The sequence below is a fragment of the Schistocerca cancellata genome, chromosome 1, assembly GCF_023864275.1.
Source record: "Schistocerca cancellata isolate TAMUIC-IGC-003103 chromosome 1, iqSchCanc2.1, whole genome shotgun sequence".
Classification (NCBI taxonomy): Eukaryota; Metazoa; Arthropoda; class Insecta; order Orthoptera; family Acrididae; genus Schistocerca; species Schistocerca cancellata.
This window is the reverse complement of record NC_064626.1, coordinates 1,153,355,272-1,153,374,352: the sequence shown is the minus strand read 5'-3', so window position 1 is coordinate 1,153,374,352 and position 19,081 is coordinate 1,153,355,272. Positions and strand designations below refer to the sequence as shown.

Here is a 19,081-nt window from a genome sequence, read left to right as displayed (position 1 = left end):
AAATAGAGGAATATTTTTATTATGCCTGTCGGCATTGGTATTCATTTTTTAACAGAATGTAATTGTCATTTCCAAAATAATGAGATTACTGAGCATGTATAGTGTCCATGTTACTTAGAAAAAAAAATCAAATCAGCTGGAACAACATACTTCTGAACAAGGATAACACAGTAAGTCATGTGAAGCGTGATGTTCTAACTCCAAAGAGTAAATATTAACAGAAATCCAGAAACATGTCAGAGGCTTCAGGAGTAGAGAAAAAGTGGCTCCAACTTACAGATTCCAGTAGGAAGTAGCAGATATTCAAATAAGATGTCCTACAACTGTCAGTTACAGCAGTTATGAAAGTGGAAAACTCCCAAATAACTCATAATTGAAGATCATTCTTGAAAAAAATCATGACTGATGTTGGTATAATAAAAGAAAAAGCCATTTGGATTGGTAAATTATTTATTACTTGATTCAATCTGATCAACAGATCACCTTCAGATCTAGTGCTGCAAAGCAAAGTTTGCCTTGAAGAGTATCAAGCATTGTGAATATAACAGTACAAATAAACTATGTAAAATCTACAATTCAGAACTGCAGTTGGCTTACTGTTGCAATTGTGTGGTAGCTAGGTGTCCCCAGATCAAAATATTTTGATGTAGAAGACACGTTAATTTACATGTTTTTGACATTGCTTCAGTGTGGGGGTAATCTGAAAGTAATATCACCCTTGATGAATCAAGTTAACCAAGATTGTTAGCAATTCTTGTGATTACTATGACCAGTTTCAACAGATCCACGCTGTCATCATCGTCAGATCTTGTAATATTATTAGTACATGCTTGTTAAAATACTGAAAGTCACATAGTGATGTTGCGTCAAATAAAATGTATAGGGAACATCAGCTTGTCACAAATAAATTAACACACAATTAAACAACCTGTTGTGCTGATGTCCCAGCATATACTAATCACTTGACACTCCCAGTTGCTATTGATAAATGTTTCATTTGTTTATGTTGAGGGTCAATTGCCACTCCCTAGACAAGGTGTCGCGAAAAGCCCCATGGAAGTTCTGAAGTTGTCTACTATGTCATTTATATATTGTGAAGAGCAGTGGATCTATAACACTCCCCTGGGGAATGCGCTTTTATGGATAAAGACTTCTCTCCTTTGAGAATGACATGTTGTGCTCCGTTTGCTGGAAACTCTTCAATCCAGTCTCTCAGTTCATTCATACTGAATGTGTTACTTATTCCTAGAAATGTAAGTTATGGAAATTTCTTGCCTGACAAATCAGTGTCTTTCTAGCTTTGTATTTAATTTTGCTTTGCATCTTTTGAGTACATCATAACTTCCAATTTGAAAATTGTATAGTACTGTCATGTTTCTTGTAATTCCCAATAAAATCTCTCAGATTTTTATTTTGATTTTGTTCTAGTCAAACTCATTTTCCATTTCTTTCCTTCTGGAAAAAGTGTTAAAGACAAACATGTTCGCACCAAATGCTAGTAATGTTTCCAAAGTTTCACACTGACAAGTCATTCTTTAGTTTTATTCTGTTTTTGCATTAATATCCTTTGTTATGATCTTGTAATGGAGTTTGCATTCGTTTATCACTTTCTGCAACTCTTGATAGCCATCCTCTGCTGCCTCATCAGAAAGTGAACTTATTGGTGCATAAACTAGCATCAGATACCTTTGTGGGCCTTCACAGACAGGCACTGCCCTCGATATCAGGGTTGCCACGGGTTCTGGAAATCAGGGATTTTCAAAGACGTTAGGGAAATTTGAAAAAAAAAAGACCCTCATTTTTGTCTTAGTAGATGAAATGTTTTGCTTAATGCGGTGTCATGCATTGTCACTGGCTGGGTGCAGCTGCCACATGCGCCGCTTCCCTACTCCCTCTTCCTACTGTTTCTCCCCTTCCTACCACTCCCGCAAGCTTGCAGTCAGTGCTGCCACCACTTGCCACTGCTGGTCTAGCAGCTGCTGATGAGGCAGGGAAGTACGAAGAGTGGTTTGTTTGGATCTGATTCTCAGAGATTGTAGAAATAGCAGACATGTGTGCATGGGTTGTTTCAGAGTGATTGTGTGGATGTGTGTATGCTCTCATTTTCTGACAAAAGCTATGGCTGGAAATTAAGTTGAGAGTGTGATTGTTTTTTCTACATGCCTGTGTGCGGCACAGCAATCATCTTTATGGTAATTTGCTAGCTATCCTCATTATTACTAATTCTCAGAGTATTTGAACAAGTTATCTGTTGCACTGATTGATCGCCATGGTTTCATTTCATCAGCTGCTGTCTGTGGCTCACGAATAGCTGGCCACATGAGTGGATTTCAATGACAGGCTGAAACCAGAGGCTGTTCTTGCGGGTATCTGTAATGGATCAGGCCTGCCGATCTGAAGCCATTTGGTTCCCACTAATGTGCAGGCCCTGCCCATCAGATCTAGTCTCACTGATCTGCCTGGAGGCCAGGTCTGTTTGTGTGTGACGTAGTTCAGTGGATTTTCATAGTTTATCCTTGGATGCAGGACTGTGGTGCTCCTCAGCAGGCCAGAGACCACAGGCTTTGGATTTCAGGAGTTGTGACTGTCTCACCACAGATATCTTGTACAGTGTGGTGTTGTATAGACATTTTATTTGCTCTTGTACATTTTGGCACTTCAAAAGTAGTTTATATGTTAGAAAGTATGGACGATGAGAAGAAGAAAATTGTGTCAGTACCTATGTATTCATATGTTTCTCGAAAGAAAAATCACGCAATACCTGGAAAAATAATAGATATAACAAGTTGCTAAGAACCGACAGTAATGAACATAATAGAACCATCATTTTATTGACAGTCATGTACAGTTTTGGTTTACACAATTCTTCCCTGCTTTATACACTTCTTTCAAGAGGCCTACTTTTCTTCTGAGGTTATTTCTGAAATCAGTGAAGGTATTTTAAATCTGTCTTGCAACTTCCAAGGAAATGTTTATTTTTGTTACCAAATGTGTTTTGTTTATTGAAATACAATAATATCAGTGGTCTAAATGAAACATAACCATTTGGCTTGCTTTCTCCATCTAAAAACAGTTAACTACAAGATGATGTTGATGTTTGTACTTAAGATTTTTACTCACATTTGGGAACGCAATCTGCTTGCAATTTTTTTTTTAAAGATATTTTCTCATTTGCAGTATAGTTTTTTGTACCATAGCCGCAAAGACAGATTGTCAAATTACGTCTTAACTTACCCTTGATATCTCAAAATTTGTCAGGGAAAACGCTAAAGCTTGTCTGGAAATCAGGGAAATATCAGTTAATTTCACTTGGGGAAACTTGTGGCAACCCTGAATATCTAGTCTGCAAACAAATTTCCTGTGCCTTATCTTTTGCAGAAGATGCTATAATATAAATACACAACTGCATACAATGATAGCATTTTGGTGGTGGACTAGTGTGGGATGGGGGTTGTGTCAGATGGGATAGGGAGGGGGGGGGGGGGGGAGAGAGAGAGAGAGAGAGAGAGAGAGAGAGAGAGAGAGAGAGAGAAGGGTTGCAGGTGGGTAGCTACCAGCTGAGAGGAAAGTAGGTTTGCTGTTATGGAATGCGGGAGGGAGGAGTGGCAGCTACATGGGCTAAGCATGTAATGGACAGTTACTGGAGTTGGTGGGTGATGTGCATGATAAAGATGACATGGAGACATGAATTGCGAGGGAGGCAAAACTCTTGATTGGTGGGTATGGGGACAGTGGGTTAATGGAGTGGATGTGTTGCGAGGATAACTCCCATCTGCGTAGTTCAGAAAAGCTAGTGATGGAGGGAAGGATCCCAATGGAGGTACCAGCTTTGACAGGTGGCCTTGCCTCTGACAGTATAGGCTGAGCTTGTGATGGCAACGGAATAGGAAGTGCTTGGTGTGTGGTTTTGGCAAGTCTTGTACCTGGATCTTCCACAGGGATATGATCCGTATGGCAAGGGTTTGGGAGTGAGAGTAGCATAGGGATGAACCATGATGATGAAACTTCCTGGCAGATTAAGACTGTGTGCCGGACCGAGACTCGAACTCGGGTCCTTTGCCACTGAGCTACCCAAGCACGACTCACGCCCCGTCCTCACAGCTTTACTTCTGCCAGCTGTGAGGACGGGGTGTGTGTCATGCTTGGGTAGCTCAGTGGTAGAGCACTTGCCCTCGAAAGGCAAAGGTCCCGAGTTCGAGTCTCGGTCTGGCAGACAGTTTCAATCTGCCAGGAAGTTTCTTATCAACACACACTCTGCTGCAGAGTGAAAATCTCATTCTGGAACCATGATGATGCTTAGATTGGGTGGGTGATAGAATACTGTTTTAGGAGGGGTGGGAAGTTCATCGAACCACAATCATACTATCTCTCTTCCATTCCACTCCCGAACACCTAAACCTTTCTGTTCGAGCTCTGATTTCTCTTATTTTATTTTGATGATCTTTCCTACCTATGTAGGTTGGGCTCAACAAAATATTTTCGCATTCGGAAGAGAAAGTTGGTGACTGAAATTTCATAAATAGATCTCGCCGCGACGAAAGACGTCTTTGCTTTAATGACTTCATCCCAACTCGCGTATCGTATCTGCCACTCTCTCTCCCCTATTACGTGATAATACAAAACGAGCTACCCTTTTTTGCACCCTTTCGATGTCCTTCATCAATCCCACCTGGTAAGGATCCCACACCGCGCAGCAATATTCTAACAGAGGACGAACGAGTGTAGTGTAAGCTGTGTCTTTAGTGGACTTGTTGCATCTTCTAAGTGTCCTGCCAATGAAACGCAACCTTTGGCTCGCCTTCCCCACAATATTATCGATGTGGTCTTTCCAACTGAAGTTGTTCGTAATTTTAACACCCAGGTACTTAGTTGAATTGACAGCCTTGAGAATTCTACTATTTATCGAGTAATCGAATTCCAACGGATTTCTTTTGGAACTCATGTGGATCACCTCGCACTTTTCCTTATTTAGCGTCAACTGCCACCTGCCACACCATACAGCAATCTTTTCTAAATCGCTTTGCAACTGATACTGGTCTTCGGATGACCTTACTAGATGGTAAATTACAGCATCATCTGCGAACAACCTAAGAGAACTGCTCAGATTGTCACCCAGGTCATTTATATAGATCAGGAACAGCAGAGGTCCCAGGACGCTTCCCTGGGAAACACCTGATAAAACTTCAGTTTTACTCGATGATTTGCCGTCTATTACTATGAACTGCGACCTTCCTGACAGGAAATCACGAATCCAGTGTCACAACTGAGATGATACCCCATAGGCCCGCAGCTTGATTAGAAGTCACTTGTGAGGAACGGTGTCAAAAGCTTTCCAGAAATACGGAATGAACTTGAGATCCCCTGTCGATAGCGGCCATTACTTGGTGCGAATAAAGAGCTAGCTGTGTTGCACAAGAACGATGTTTTCTGAAACCATGCTGATTACGTATCAATAGATCGTTCCCTTCGAGGTGATTCATAATGTTTGAATACAGTATATGCTCCAAAACCCTACTGCAAACAGACGTCAATGATATAGGTCTGTAGTTCGATGGATTACTCCTACTACCCCTCTTAAACACTGGTGCGACCTGCACAATTTTCCAATCTGTAGGTACAGATCTATCGGTGAGCGAGCGGTTGTATATGATTGCTAAGTAGGGAGCTATTGTATCAGTGTAATCTGAAAGGAACCTAATCGGTATACAATCTGGACCTGAAGACTTGCCCGTATAAAGTGATTTGAGTTGCTTCGCAACCCCTAAGGTATCTACTTCTAAGAAACTCATGCTAGCAGCTGTTCGTGTTTCAAATTCTGGAATATTCCATTCATCTTCCCTGGTGAAGGAATTTCAGAAAACTGCGTTCAATAACTCCACTTAAGCGGCACAGTTGTCGGTAATAGTACCATCGGCACTGCGCAGCGAAGGTATTGACTGCGTCTTGCTGCTTGTGTACTTTACATACGACCAGAATTTCTTCGGATTTTCTACCAAATTTCGAGACAATGTTTCGTTGTGGAACCTATTAAAGGCATCCCGCATTGAAGTCCGTGCCAAATTTAGCGTGTCTGTAAATTTTAGACACTCTTCGGGATTTCGCATTCTTCTGCACTTCAACCCTAGTGAAGGATAAGTTTGAGTTGTTTTCTTCTAGGTTAATATTGGTTCAAGAATCATGAAAGAAGGTTGTATACATGGAAGAACCCTGGAGATACTAAAAGGTATCAGATAGATTATATAATGGTAAGACAGAGATTTAGGAACCAGGTTTTAAATTGTAAGACATTTCCAGGGGCAGATGTGGACTTCGACCACAATGTATTGGTTATGAACTGTAGATTAAAACTGAAGAAATTGCAAAAAGGTGGGAATTTAAGGAGATGGGACCTGGATAAACTGACTAAACCAGAGGTTGTACAGAGTTTCAGGGAGAGCATAAGGGAACAATTGACAGCAGTGGGGGAAAGAAGTACAGTAGAAGAAGAATGGGTAGCTCTGAGGGATGAAATAGTGAAGGCAGCAGAGGATCAAATAGGTAAAAAGACGAGGGCTAGTAGAAACCCTTGGGTAACAGAAGAAATACTGAATTTAATTGATGAAAGGAGAAAAGATAAAAATGCAGTAAATGAAGCAGGCAAAAAGGAATACAAGCGTCTCAAAAATGAGATCGACAGGAAGCGCAAAATGGCTAAGTAGGGATGGCTAGAGGACAAATGTAAGGATGTAGAGACTTGTCTCACTAGGGGTAAGATAGATACCGCCTACAGGAAAGTTAGAGACACCTTTGGAGAGAAGAGAGCCACTTGTATGAATATCAAGAGCTCCGATGGAAACCCTTTTCTAAGCAAAGAAGAGAAAGAAGAAAATTCCAATCCCAAAGAAAGCAGGTGTTGACAGATGTGAAAATTACCGAACTATCAGTTTAATAAGTCAGCTGCAAAATACTAACGCGAATTCTTTACAGACGAATGGAAAAACTGATAGAAGCCGACCTCGAGGAAGATCAGTTTGGATTCCATAGAAATATTGGAACACGTGAGGTAATACTGACCCTACGACTTATCTTAGAAGAAAGATTAAGGAAAGGCAAACCTACGTTTCTAGCATTTGTAGACTTAGAGACAGCTTTTGACAATGTTGATTGGAATACTCTCTTTCAAATTCTAAAGGTGGCAGGGGTAAAATACAGGGAGCGAAAGGCTATTTACGATTTGTACAGAAACCAGATGGCAGTTATAAGAGTCGAGGGACATGAAAGGGTAGCAGTAGTTGGGAAGGGAGTGAGACAGAGTTGTAGCCTATCCCCGATGTTATTCAATCTGTATATTGAGCAAGAAATAAAGGAAACAAAAGAACAGTTGGGAGTAGGTATTAAAATCCGTGGAGAAGAAATAAAAACTTTGAGGTTCGTCGATGACATTGTAATTCTGTCAGAGACAGCAAAGGACTTGAAAGAGCAGTTGAACGGAATGGACAGTGTATTGAAAGGAGGGTATAAAATGAACATCAACAAAAGCAAAACGAGGATAATGGAATGTAGTCGAGTTAACTTGCGTGATGCTGAGGGAATTAGATTAGGAAATGAGACACTTAAAGTAGTAAAGGAGTTTTAGTATTTGGGGAGCAAAATAACTGATCATGGTCGAACTAGAGAGGATATAAAATGTAGACTGGCAATGGCAAGGAAAGCGTTTCTGAAGAAGAAAAATTTGTTAACATCGAGTATAGATTTAAATGTCAAGAAGTCGTTTCTGAAAGTATTTGTATGGAGTGTAGCCATGTATGGAAGTGAAACGTGGCCGATAAATAGTTTAGACAAAAAGAGAATAGAAGCTTTCGAAATGTGGTGCTGCAGAAGAATGCTGAAGATTAGATGGGTAGATCACATAACTAATGAGGAGGTATTGAATAGAATTCGGGAGAAGAGGAGCTTGTTGCACAACTTGACTAGAAGATGGGATCGGTTGGTAGGACATGTTCTGAGACATCTAGGGATCACCAATTTAGTATTGGAGGGCAGAGTGGAGGGTAAAAATCGTAGAGGGATATCAAGAGATGAATACACCAAGCAGATTCAGAAGGATGCAGGTTGCAGTAGGTACTGGGAGATGAAGCTTACAAGGGATAGAGTAGCATGGAGAGCTGCATCAAACCAGTCTCAGGACTGAAGATCATAACAACAACAACAATATTGGGTAATGAGGGGGTAGTCCTTCGGTGCCAATTTTCGGTATGGTGGGAGGATTAGAGTGTGGGTGAGGATATGGCACGAGAAGTCCATTTGTGGAATAGGTGTGGAGTGAAGCGCCTGTCTGTGAAGGCTCTCTTGAGACCTTCAGCATACTAGGCAAGGAATCCTCATCACTGCAGATATGGTGTAGCTTTTTCTCTGAATAAATGTATCAGAATGACCCTATTAAAAGTTTCAGCTTTCCCATGATAGTTAATTTTGCCCAAACCATTTTACCTGCAGAGTCTCATTCAAAATAGATTCAAATGGGGTTTCTTGTAATACTTTTTTCTCCCTCAGACAATGTTACAGTCAACTTCCTGCACAATGTATTATTTGAGTACCACTACGTTTTAGGAGAGCTTCAAATAATGGGACTTTTTTTATGAATGCTTCTACAGTTATCATTAATACCTTTTGTTTGATTCATTACATGTAGTTGGTAAGCACCATGAGTTTTGAGCCAGCTACAACTAAATTCATGAGGAACTGCTTGATCTAGATCAAAACATTTGTGCGTCTCATTAACTATCAGCTACACATGTTGTGAGATGCACAGCTGAGCCATTTTATGGAGGTATCTCGGTGATTTTTAATCCTATGGCACAAGTCTTAAGTCATATCCTAGGGTAAATTCTGCATAATTCTGATGTTTATATTAAAGTAGTACTGGCTCTGCCAGTATATGGGCACTAAGTAACTCTCATAATTAACAGCAATGTAGGAAAAGACAGATTGCTACTTACCACAAAGAAGACATGTTAAGTAGCAGACAGGTACACTTAAGACACTTTATCACACTTTTCAGTGTGTATAGATTAACACTACTTAATTCGTTGTTAGTACCTCTACTGAACTAATCTGCAGTGGCTGCTTCTGTATATTCATGTATGACTAGACTCATTACACATCTTCATGACGAAATTTACAGAACACGATGTGTGGGAGTGAGTGAATGAATGGTCACTTAACTCTTTCCAATCCAATTTTTCTACTCGCTGCATTCGTCGTAACTCTTGTTATTTATTTATTTATTTATTTATTTATTAATTTTACACTTGTGGAAACATGTCTGACATTAGAGCTGTAGCGGAAAATCATAACATTGAACGTAGTCCAACAGTGGGTTTGAAAGCGTTAAGTGTGTAGTACATGTTTTCCAGTCTGCTCATAACCTATCATCCATACTTAGTTCTAAGATAAATTTTACAGATTTGATCTTTACTGAAATAAAATGAAGAAAGCTGACCATTTCAGCCACATTCTCTATTAGTGACTGTCGCTCTTGGTCCAGCTGTGCAAACCGAGAGCGCACTGTGGTTCTTCCAGTCATTTTCTGCTTATCCAATGAAGACAGATTGGAACTGTGTGTTAATGTACCATACTCTTCCCTCGTGCACCTACTTTAATCTGGCTTCCATGTATCTCCGTACTTCACAAGCTGCCTTGCTGTCGGTAAACCTCCTTGTGAGCTTGATTCTCTCTAATTATACCTCCATTTTCCTTTTGCTTGATATGTGTAGGAGGAAGCAAAATTTTGATTGACTCTTCTACAAATGTATGCTCTCAGAAGTAAAACAGTAATATACATCAGAATGATATTTCACTCTGCAGCAGAGTGAGCACTGATATGAAACTTCCTGCCAGATTAAAATTGTGTACCAGAACGAGACTCAAACTTGGGACCTTTGCTTTTCACGGGCAAGTGTATCAACTGAGTTATCCATGCACGAGTCACGACTTGTCCTCACAGCTTTAACCTTACTTCCCAAACTTCACAGAAGCTCTCCTGCAAATCTTGCAGCACTAACACTGCTGGAAGAAGGATATTGTGGAGCCATAGCCTGGAGAATGTTTCCTGGCAAAGGTCCCAAGTTCAAGTCTTGGCCCAGCACACAGTTGTAATCCACTGAGAAGTTTCGTATCGGCACACACTCTGCTGCAGAGTGAAAAGTTCATTCTGGAAACATCCCCTGGGCTGTGGCAAAGCCATCTCTCTGCAATATTCTTTCTTCCAGGAGTGCTAGTTCTGCAAGGTCTGCAGGAGAGCTTCTGTGAAGTTTGGAAGGTAGGAGATGAGGTACTGGCAGAATTAAAGCTGTGAGGACAGATCTTGAGTTGTACTTGGATAGCACAGTAGGAAGAGCACTTGCCTGTGAAAGGCAAAGGTCCCAGTTTTAATCTGCCAAGAAGTTTAAGCAAAATACACCATAAACATAACAGGATAAGTTCGTCCCATTGGTTCAGGTTTGAGGCCCATTTCAAACTGCATACATAGGTCGGTTATAATTAAAGTTTTGCCACTTGAGCTAATGTAGACAGAAAACTGTGTACTGTATGGGTATGAGCAGTGTTTGTAATATGGAACGTAAAAATGGTACACAGTTAGTTAACAAGTATTACCCTCATGTGGGAATTAAAATGTGTTTCGTTCAGTGGTTTATTCGTTAGTACTCTTACACATGTCCTTACAAAATGTCTCCAGAAAGTTTCATTGTCCAATCACTGTTTTCTGGAGGCCCTCTCAAGAAGCAGAAGTTTAATTATAACCAACCTGTAGGAGACGGCTGTTAGGATATACACCTAATAACATGTAGCCTGAGGCCAGTCATTTCTGAAGAGGGTACACTGTCTGAAAAACTACCTGTATTTATGTTATCTCAAGTTTAAACTTTTTACAGTCACCGAAATCATTTCCTGCAACTGTAGTCAACAACATAATTTCTCTTTATACGTGACATATTTTACAACATTCAGACTGCCAAATGACCCAAACATGGTCATTCCCACAGTAAAGGTTTGATCATAATTTTCTGCCAATTAGTGAATGTTATTGTACTTCCTTTTGCGTGTTTGGTATAGTGATAACATCTGTTATCCAGTGATATTATATGCGCTTCTGAAAAAGTTTGTACTTGATATATGTTGATGTGTTCTTTATCGTAATAACAAACATTGATTAAGGAGTGTACAAAAACATTATGTCCAACAGCAGACTTGAGGGTAACATACGGTGTATATTCTGGTTTTTGTTTTTAAGGTGACAGTGTTTGAAATAAGACAATTATAAAAATATTTATAAATAACTGTGACTTATGTATGTTGACATTAAGCACATTTGTGTTCATGTTTGGGACACAAACAGTTCAATTTCCCATTCAGGTATTAAATTTGGTATCTACTCACTGTAACGATGACATGTTAAGTTGCAGACATGCACAACAAAAAGACATATCAGCTTTCAACCAAATGCTTCTTCACACAAGGAAACACATACAAATTCATTCACATAAGCAAGCACATCTCATTCACAGGTCTGCAATGCCCTGTTCTGAGCTGTGTGTGTGTGTGTGTGTGTGTGTGTGTGCGAGATTGTTCCCCCCCTTTCTAAAAGTAGACTTTGGCCGAATATTAATGTATAAGTGTCATTTTGTTGTGTCTGTCTGCAACTCTAGTCATCTGTACAGTGAGTAGCAATCTATCTTTTCCTCATATTGTGGATTTAGTATAAAACAGTTTTAGGTTACTTGTCACACAAAATCTGGATACAAATTTGAGCTTCATCTTTGTCAGGAACAACTGTCATGGCTGCTGTTGTGGTAATCGTTTATAGCACATAGATGCCTCATGATTGGTATGCTTCATTATGCCAGAGACTGTGTCTACATTGACGGCGCCAGTGCTCTTGTAGGACTGTCAACATTTCAGTGCATTTCTCTGTCATCTCAGCATTAAGAACTCATTTCCATGCTCTATTAAGATTATAGCCACTGTACTGGTTGAAATTGTTCTCGGACATCCTAATTTCTACTGCTTCTTTAATAAAAGAAACCCAATGTGTAGATGTATGGGACAAGATTTTAGTTTCATCAGCCATTATTCTGTGTATTTGTGAGACTGTGTGTGTCAGCAACTGCTGATTTCTCAAGCATTTTTAATGCGTTTGTGGCATTCTGCACAACACTGGCCAACAGTACAGCTGGACTGAATAATTAGCTGCTTCTGCTTTCGAGGAATCCTATAAATTCCAATAAACCTTAAACCAGCACTGCATGGGGTGCAGCATCTCCTTTCCTTCTTGGGTGATTGGAAAATAGATCTTATGCCCCTTCTTCCCATGAACCTACCTAGTTTGTTAGGTTTAGCCCCAAGAGTAAAGAAGAGTCACAATAGACAAATAGTCACGTGACTGTTCATTTTCACACTTTTGTTTCTTGGAGAGCACTAACAACTTTGTACCTCTAGCTCCATAGCCTTTGTGCCAGAACATGAAGTTCAGGTAATGTCAGAATCTGGGTGGCTCTTGTCATAAACAGTTTAAAACAACTCTTCTGGACAAGGTGATGAAACCTTTGTGCAGTGAGACATAAACCAGTGGGCGTCAGCTTGCAGTATAAAGAGTGGCCGAGCCCAACCCCATCTGATTTTTGTTCAATCAAAACATCTAAAAATGGCAGCTTTTCCTTCTTTCTCTGTAATGACAAGGTGAACATTCAGGTGCTTGCTATCGATGTGGTTGGTGAACTGCTCCACACCTTTGGCACCATGTGACCAGACCATAAATGTGTCAACATTTTGATAAAATGAAGATGTCAAACTGAACCAAATTTAATGTGCATTTCTCAGAATGCTCCACAAAAAGTTCATTGTACGTCGTTGATCATGGAGTTCTGCAGCAGACCACGCCTACTTGTTGACATGTTGACCAAATGATATTGTCAGTTATGATTGTAGTGGGCACAGGACCATCAGGATTCGACTGTTTATCAATGGAAAGATGTCGGCTCTTCCAGTGACTCACATTTTTGCCACACTAGGTCACTATCTCCACAAATGTCATCATCGAGGTGAACGACAGCTCGAAACATGCAACATGCCACAGACACAGACAGGTGGAAACAGTATTATGCTATAGGAGGTATTCTCCTGCACTTGCATAGTACATGTGGTAGTAATCAAAGACACACTGGCAGCTGCAAACCACCTGTATCCCTTCATGCTTGATGTCTTCCCCAACAGCAATGTCATCTTCCAACAGTACGATTGTCCGTGTCTCAGAGCCAGAACCGTACTACAGTGTTTTGAGGAGCATTATGATGATTCAACAACCAAATATGCCTGATTTAAATCGTATGGAACCCATTTGGGTCGCTATCAACACGTACCCAAATTATTCACGTGAATTACATGACCGATGTGTAGACATCTAATGCCATATACATCCAAAAACCTACCAGCAAAGTTTCAGATCTCTGATGCACAGAATCAGTTATGTATTTCATTCCAAAGATGGGCAAACAAGCTATTAAACAGGTGGTCATAATGAAACTTCCTGGCAGATTAAAACTGTGTGCCAGACCGAGACTCGAACTTGGGACCTTTGCCTTTCACAGGCAAGTGCTCTAATGGCAGAAGTGAAGCTGTGAGGATGGGGCTTGAGTCGTGCTTGGGTAGTTCAGTTGGTAGAGCACTTGCCCGTGAAAGGCAAAGGTCCCTAGTTCGAGTCTCGGTCCGGCACACACTTTTAATCTGCCAGGAAGTTTCATATCAGCGCACACTCCACTGCAGAGAGAAAATCTCATTCAGGTAGTCATAATGTTTTGGCTCATCAATGTATTTGTTAAGGGAGTGTCTTGTTTAGTATGTACACCAAAAGACTAACTGTGTATCTTTACAGAAAACAGTTATTACCTCTTTTTAAATGTACGAGCAGGGTTTTTCTTTCTCTTGAAGCTCCAATCCAAAATCTAAAGCAATTTTATTGACATTTTGGATGCCTGTCCACTGTTAATAGCTCTTCTATTGGGTGAGTAGTGATAGGTCTTCATAAACACATCTGGATTTTGCCAGTCAGCAACTTGTATTCAGTAAATGACCCAAACTCTTTTCAGGACTGGATATAAGTGTTCTACAAAAGTTGACTAAGTTGTAAGAAATAAATTGTCTGCGCTATATAGGGCAAGTTTTAATAATTTTTGTATTACATCCAGGCATTATTTATCAAAACAGGTGAATCTTCAAAAACATCTCTTGCTTAAGTCTTATCACTGGTATATTAGGCATTACACATCACATCAAGAATCAGCTTTAAATCTCTGTTGTATGTTAGCTTAGTTTTTTACTGGCAGCTTAACAGAAACTGTTTTTACTTCTGTATATTCTTTCAGAGCATCTTCTCCCCTGAAAAGAGAAAACAGAATAAGCCACCTAATTGCAAACAGGATATCTGAATACTCCATCTTTATCTGATCTGCAAATGTACTCACAGTTCTCTGCCATAGCCTGACTGTTTGAATCCTCCAAATGGTGCCTGTGATGTTACAGCATCATAACAGTTTACCCTGCAATTAAAACAAAACAGGTGATTAAAATCAAGCCTTTGCATGGTCCATTTGTTCTACATTCTGTATTTCAAGAGTATTTGCGTAACTAACTTGCGATAATTCTTTAATTACTATAGGACATTGTAACTTATTTGGTGGATGGTTGGGTAGAGGGCAGTGGGGAAGCAACTGCTCCCCATATAAATTAATAGTCTTGGATCAAACACAAAATCAAGCCTGTAAATCTTCTGGTCCTACAGTTTATTTTGGAACAAAGAGCAAGAGAAGAGGTGCTCACTGGTTTAAGATCACACTCCCTAAATGCTGACATGAGGTACAAAAGCAATTAAATAAACAAACCGTGGCACTGTGAACCAAGCTGGCCTTTGCAAAGAAGAGAATTTTGCTAGAAACCTGTTCTGGTTTCCACCAGATTTTGGCATCTGGCAATCAGCATTATGACATCACAGGGAATTTATTATGTCAGGGCACATACCAATGGTTTCATAGGATTTACACAAGAGTGCAGCATGTTTGTGGAAGAGCTACTAAATCAGAGAAATAAAGGATTAGGCCGGTATAAGCTAATTTGTAACTGATAGTAAACTTCATATTGGGGCCACTGTTTTAGTAATGAGATGCAGCATCTCTTCACAAACATACTTGGGCTTGCAGAAACGAGGACTTGAGAAGAGCGATTCTTCTGGACGCAGAAATTTGAGTGAACTAACAGAGCCTGCAATCTTAACAATATTTCAGTATGGAGATTAATTATTAAAAATGAAAAAAAAAAAATCACCTACGTAAACATGGGTATGGATATGAGATCATTTTGACACTAGAATGTAAAAGGTTCTAATCAAAATCAGAAAATGCTTGTAAAATATTATGAGAGAAACTTGGAAACTCTACAATACCTAAAGTATATGAAGACAGTTTGTCCAACTAATCACAAAGAAGTAAAATATGATCCAGCATATGATAAAGAAAAACAACTTATCGTCAATATGCTACCGTTCCTTGCTTTTATTTCAAGAACTGTCCAACTTAGCAGCAACACACACTTTGAAAAGATTTTCCTAAGGTCATATTCCAATGACGAAAATTGCAGGATGAAAACAATAAACAAACATGAAGATACATAGTGATTCACTTGCAGCTGACTGATGAATGGCTCTTACATACAATAGCTTTTCGCTAGCTTTGGAAGTACCAATCGTACTGCACACACATCCATCAACACCAAAATGTAACCAGCCACAACAATTATCCCCAATAATTGTAGGGAAGCTTCCCACCTTTGATAAAGCAGTTTATGTGAACTGATATGATTTATTTTGTGATGTCAGTGACAGGTGTATAATAAAATTTAGCCCATAAGTGTATTAAGCATAGCATGAGAGGATACATTACCATACAGAACCAGCTTCTACAGCATGTGCAAACACAAGAGCTTTATTTATGTCCTTTGTGATTATTCCAGCTGCCAATCCATAAGTTGTGTTGTTAGCTCTCTCGATTGCTTCTTCTAGAGTTTTGAATTTTATAATACATTGGACTGGACCAAATATCTGAAACATTAACGCCATTTTTATAATAATGATTGCAAAATCATGCACAGTCTCATAAACAGCTGTGTTCAGTGACAGATGACAATAATACTGTTGTGATATCAGAGACACATCCCTGACATTAAAACTAGGATGTGTGTTGAAACTAAGTACATGCCAGAGTCAAGTTTTTTATGTCAGTTTTAGGCAAAGAAAATAATGTGATTACGAAGATACTCAAATTTCTTCTGAAATTAAGAAAATCACATATCCTCTCAAAAATATAAGCTCATCTGGATTTGATGGAGTTCCCATAATAAAATACACTGAAGTGAAAAGTCATGGGATAGCTCCTAATATTGTGTCAGACCTCCTTTTGCCCGGCGTAGTGCAGCAACATGGCATGGACTCAACAAATCGTTGGAAGTCCGTCCTCTGCAGAGATACTGAGCCACATTGCCTCTACAGTCATCCATAACTGTGAAAGTGTTGCCAGGGCAGGATTTTGTGCTCGAACTGACCTCTCAAATATGTTGCATAAATGTTTGATGGGATTCATGTCAGGTGATCTGCTTGGCCAATCATTCACTCCAACAGTCCAGAATGTTCTTCAAAGCAATCATGAACAATTGTGGCTGGTAACATGACTCACTGTCAACCATAAAAATTCCATCATTGTTTGGAAACAATGTCCACGAATGGCTGCCAATGGTCACCAAGTAGCTGAACATAACCATTTCCAGTCAATGATCAGTTCAGTTGGACCAGAGGACCTAGTCCATTCCACATCAACACAGCCCTTACTGTTATGGAGCCACCACCAGCTTACACAGTGCCTGACTGACAACTTGAGTCCATGGCTTCATGGGGTCTGCACCACAATCAAACACTACCATCAGCTCTTACCAACTGAAATTGGGCTCGTCTAACCAGACTATGGTTTTCCAGTTGTCAAGATTGCAACTGATACAATCATGAGCCCAGGAGAGGCACTGCATGTGACATCAAGCTGTTAGCAAAGGCACTCTTATCTGTCATCTACAGCAATAGCCCATTAATGCTAAATTTTGTTGCGCTGTTTTAACTAATATGTTCCTCATACATCCCACACTGATTTCTGTCGTCAGCACTGACAGCTCTATGTAAATGCTGCTGCTCTTGGTCAGTAAGTGAAGACTGCCAGCCACTCTGTGGTAAGAGGTAATGCCTGACATTTGGTACTCCCAGTACACTCCTGACACTACTGATCTCAGAATATTGAATTCCCTGTGATTTCTGAGATGTCCCTGTGTCTAGGTCTTACTACTATTCCCTGTTCAGAGTCTGTTACTTCCTGTTGTGTGGTCATTGTCATGATGGAAACCTTTTCACACGAATCACCTGAGTACAAAGAACAGCTCACTGCCACCTGTACATGTGCACATCACTATCCCATGACTTCTATACCCTCAGTACGTCATGCATCACTAACTGAGGGCATTTTTCCAGAGAGATAGAAATATGCCATTTTTAAACACTTTTATAAGGAAAGTGGTAGGTGAGGTATCGATAACTACTGACCTGTTTCACTACTGATATTTTCCAAAATTTTTGTGGTGATGTATTCTAGAATAGTATGTCACGTGAGCAACAATATTATCCTCAGCAAATCACAGTTTGGATTTCATAAAAGTTGCTCTACTTGAGAATGCCATTTACACATTCACTCAACAAGTTTTACAAGCATTAAATAACAAAATAACATAGGCTGATATTTTTTGTGACCTATAGAAGGCATTTGACTGGTGAATCATGATAAATTGAGGTTTTATGGAATTTATGGAATAGCAAACCAGTAGATAATTAAATATCCAGCAAAATGAACGCAGGAAGTTACACTTATTATTAATTCAAACAATGTAAGGAGGGGAGATTCTTCTGATAGGGAAGAAATGAGCTTTGGGCTTCGGTTCAATCTTCGGTCAACTATTGTTTCTCATATATGTAAATGAGCTTCCGTCTAACATACAACATACAGATTTTGTACAAAAGTTCTGGTAGAATGTAAATACTTTCGGGTTAAAGGAGACCACCCATTGAAAAACAGAAGGATTGAGTTGACAATAGGTGCACACAGAAAGAAATAAAAATTGCTAGCTTTCTGAGTAATCTTTTTACAAACTAAAGTAAAATATGCATGCATACACAAACACATCCACGCTCACATTTTGGCAGGTGGCCTGGTTGTGATGGGGTAGCATCAGGTTGAGTGGGGAGGGTGGCTAGAGACCCAGAGAGAGGCAGCTGCTTTGCTGACTAGGAATGTAGGAGGGTAGGTTGGCAGGTATAAGAGCTAAGCATGTGATGCACAATTGTAGGAGCCAGTGGGGAGCAATACAGGCTGAAGGTGATTTGGGGACATGAATTGGGAGGGGGTGATAGGGCGGAGGAAGAAGAAACTGTTTCCACTTCCGCTCTCCTGTCAGGGTTAGGGTATACCGTATTTACTCGAATCTAAGCCGCACTCTAATCTAAGCCGCACCTGAAAAATGAGACTAAATTCAAGGGGAGAGAAAAGTTTTAGGCCACATCTCCAAATCGAAACAAAGTTGGTCCATTGTAATATGAGACAATTTAGGTCGAATGAATGACGATACAGCTACAGTAGTTTGGTTCGAGTCTTAACCTTAGCAGTTAAGCTTTACCAGGTAGCCATTGCTATGCGTCAGGTGCTCCGTCCATATCTGTACGGGTACCCTTCCTTTTTCACTTGCTTCGTCTGGTTTGAATTGATTGCTTACTTTTCTTTGATCTGATAAGCGCTGTTTTCTTTGTTATAGGTGTTTACGTCACTCTAAGCTGAAAATGCATTACTGTACTGTGTCATGCATTGTTTGTCGCATTCTGATAGTGCGTGTTTAAGGCCTGTCGCGGCATGGCTTGCTTTTGTGCACACTACCGCCACTTACAATAAACAAAAAAAAAAAGAGGAATCAT

General features: G+C 40.0%; 1 protein-coding gene and 1 non-coding gene across 2 annotated transcripts in view; one reads left to right on the top strand and one right to left on the bottom strand.

Annotated features, from left to right (window-relative positions):
- Nucleotides 1–4,139: 4,139 nt before the first annotated feature.
- Nucleotides 4,140–4,213, top strand: Trnas-cga (transfer RNA serine (anticodon CGA)). Its single transcript has one exon. It is a non-coding gene; the product is annotated as a tRNA-Ser (tRNA).
- Nucleotides 4,214–14,172: 9,959 nt separating this feature from the next.
- The window catches only part of LOC126093202 (aldehyde dehydrogenase, mitochondrial-like), a 153,512-nt gene continuing 148,603 nt past the window's right edge, over nt 14,173–19,081 (bottom strand). The window contains exons 10-12 of the mRNA XM_049908705.1: nt 15,969–16,126; nt 14,499–14,573; nt 14,173–14,412 (exon numbers count right to left, since the gene is read on the bottom strand). Coding sequence (XP_049764662.1) covers nt 14,343–14,412; nt 14,499–14,573; nt 15,969–16,126 — 303 coding nt within the window. The 3' untranslated portion in view covers nt 14,173–14,342. The remainder of the gene's footprint in view (nt 14,413–14,498; nt 14,574–15,968; nt 16,127–19,081) is intronic.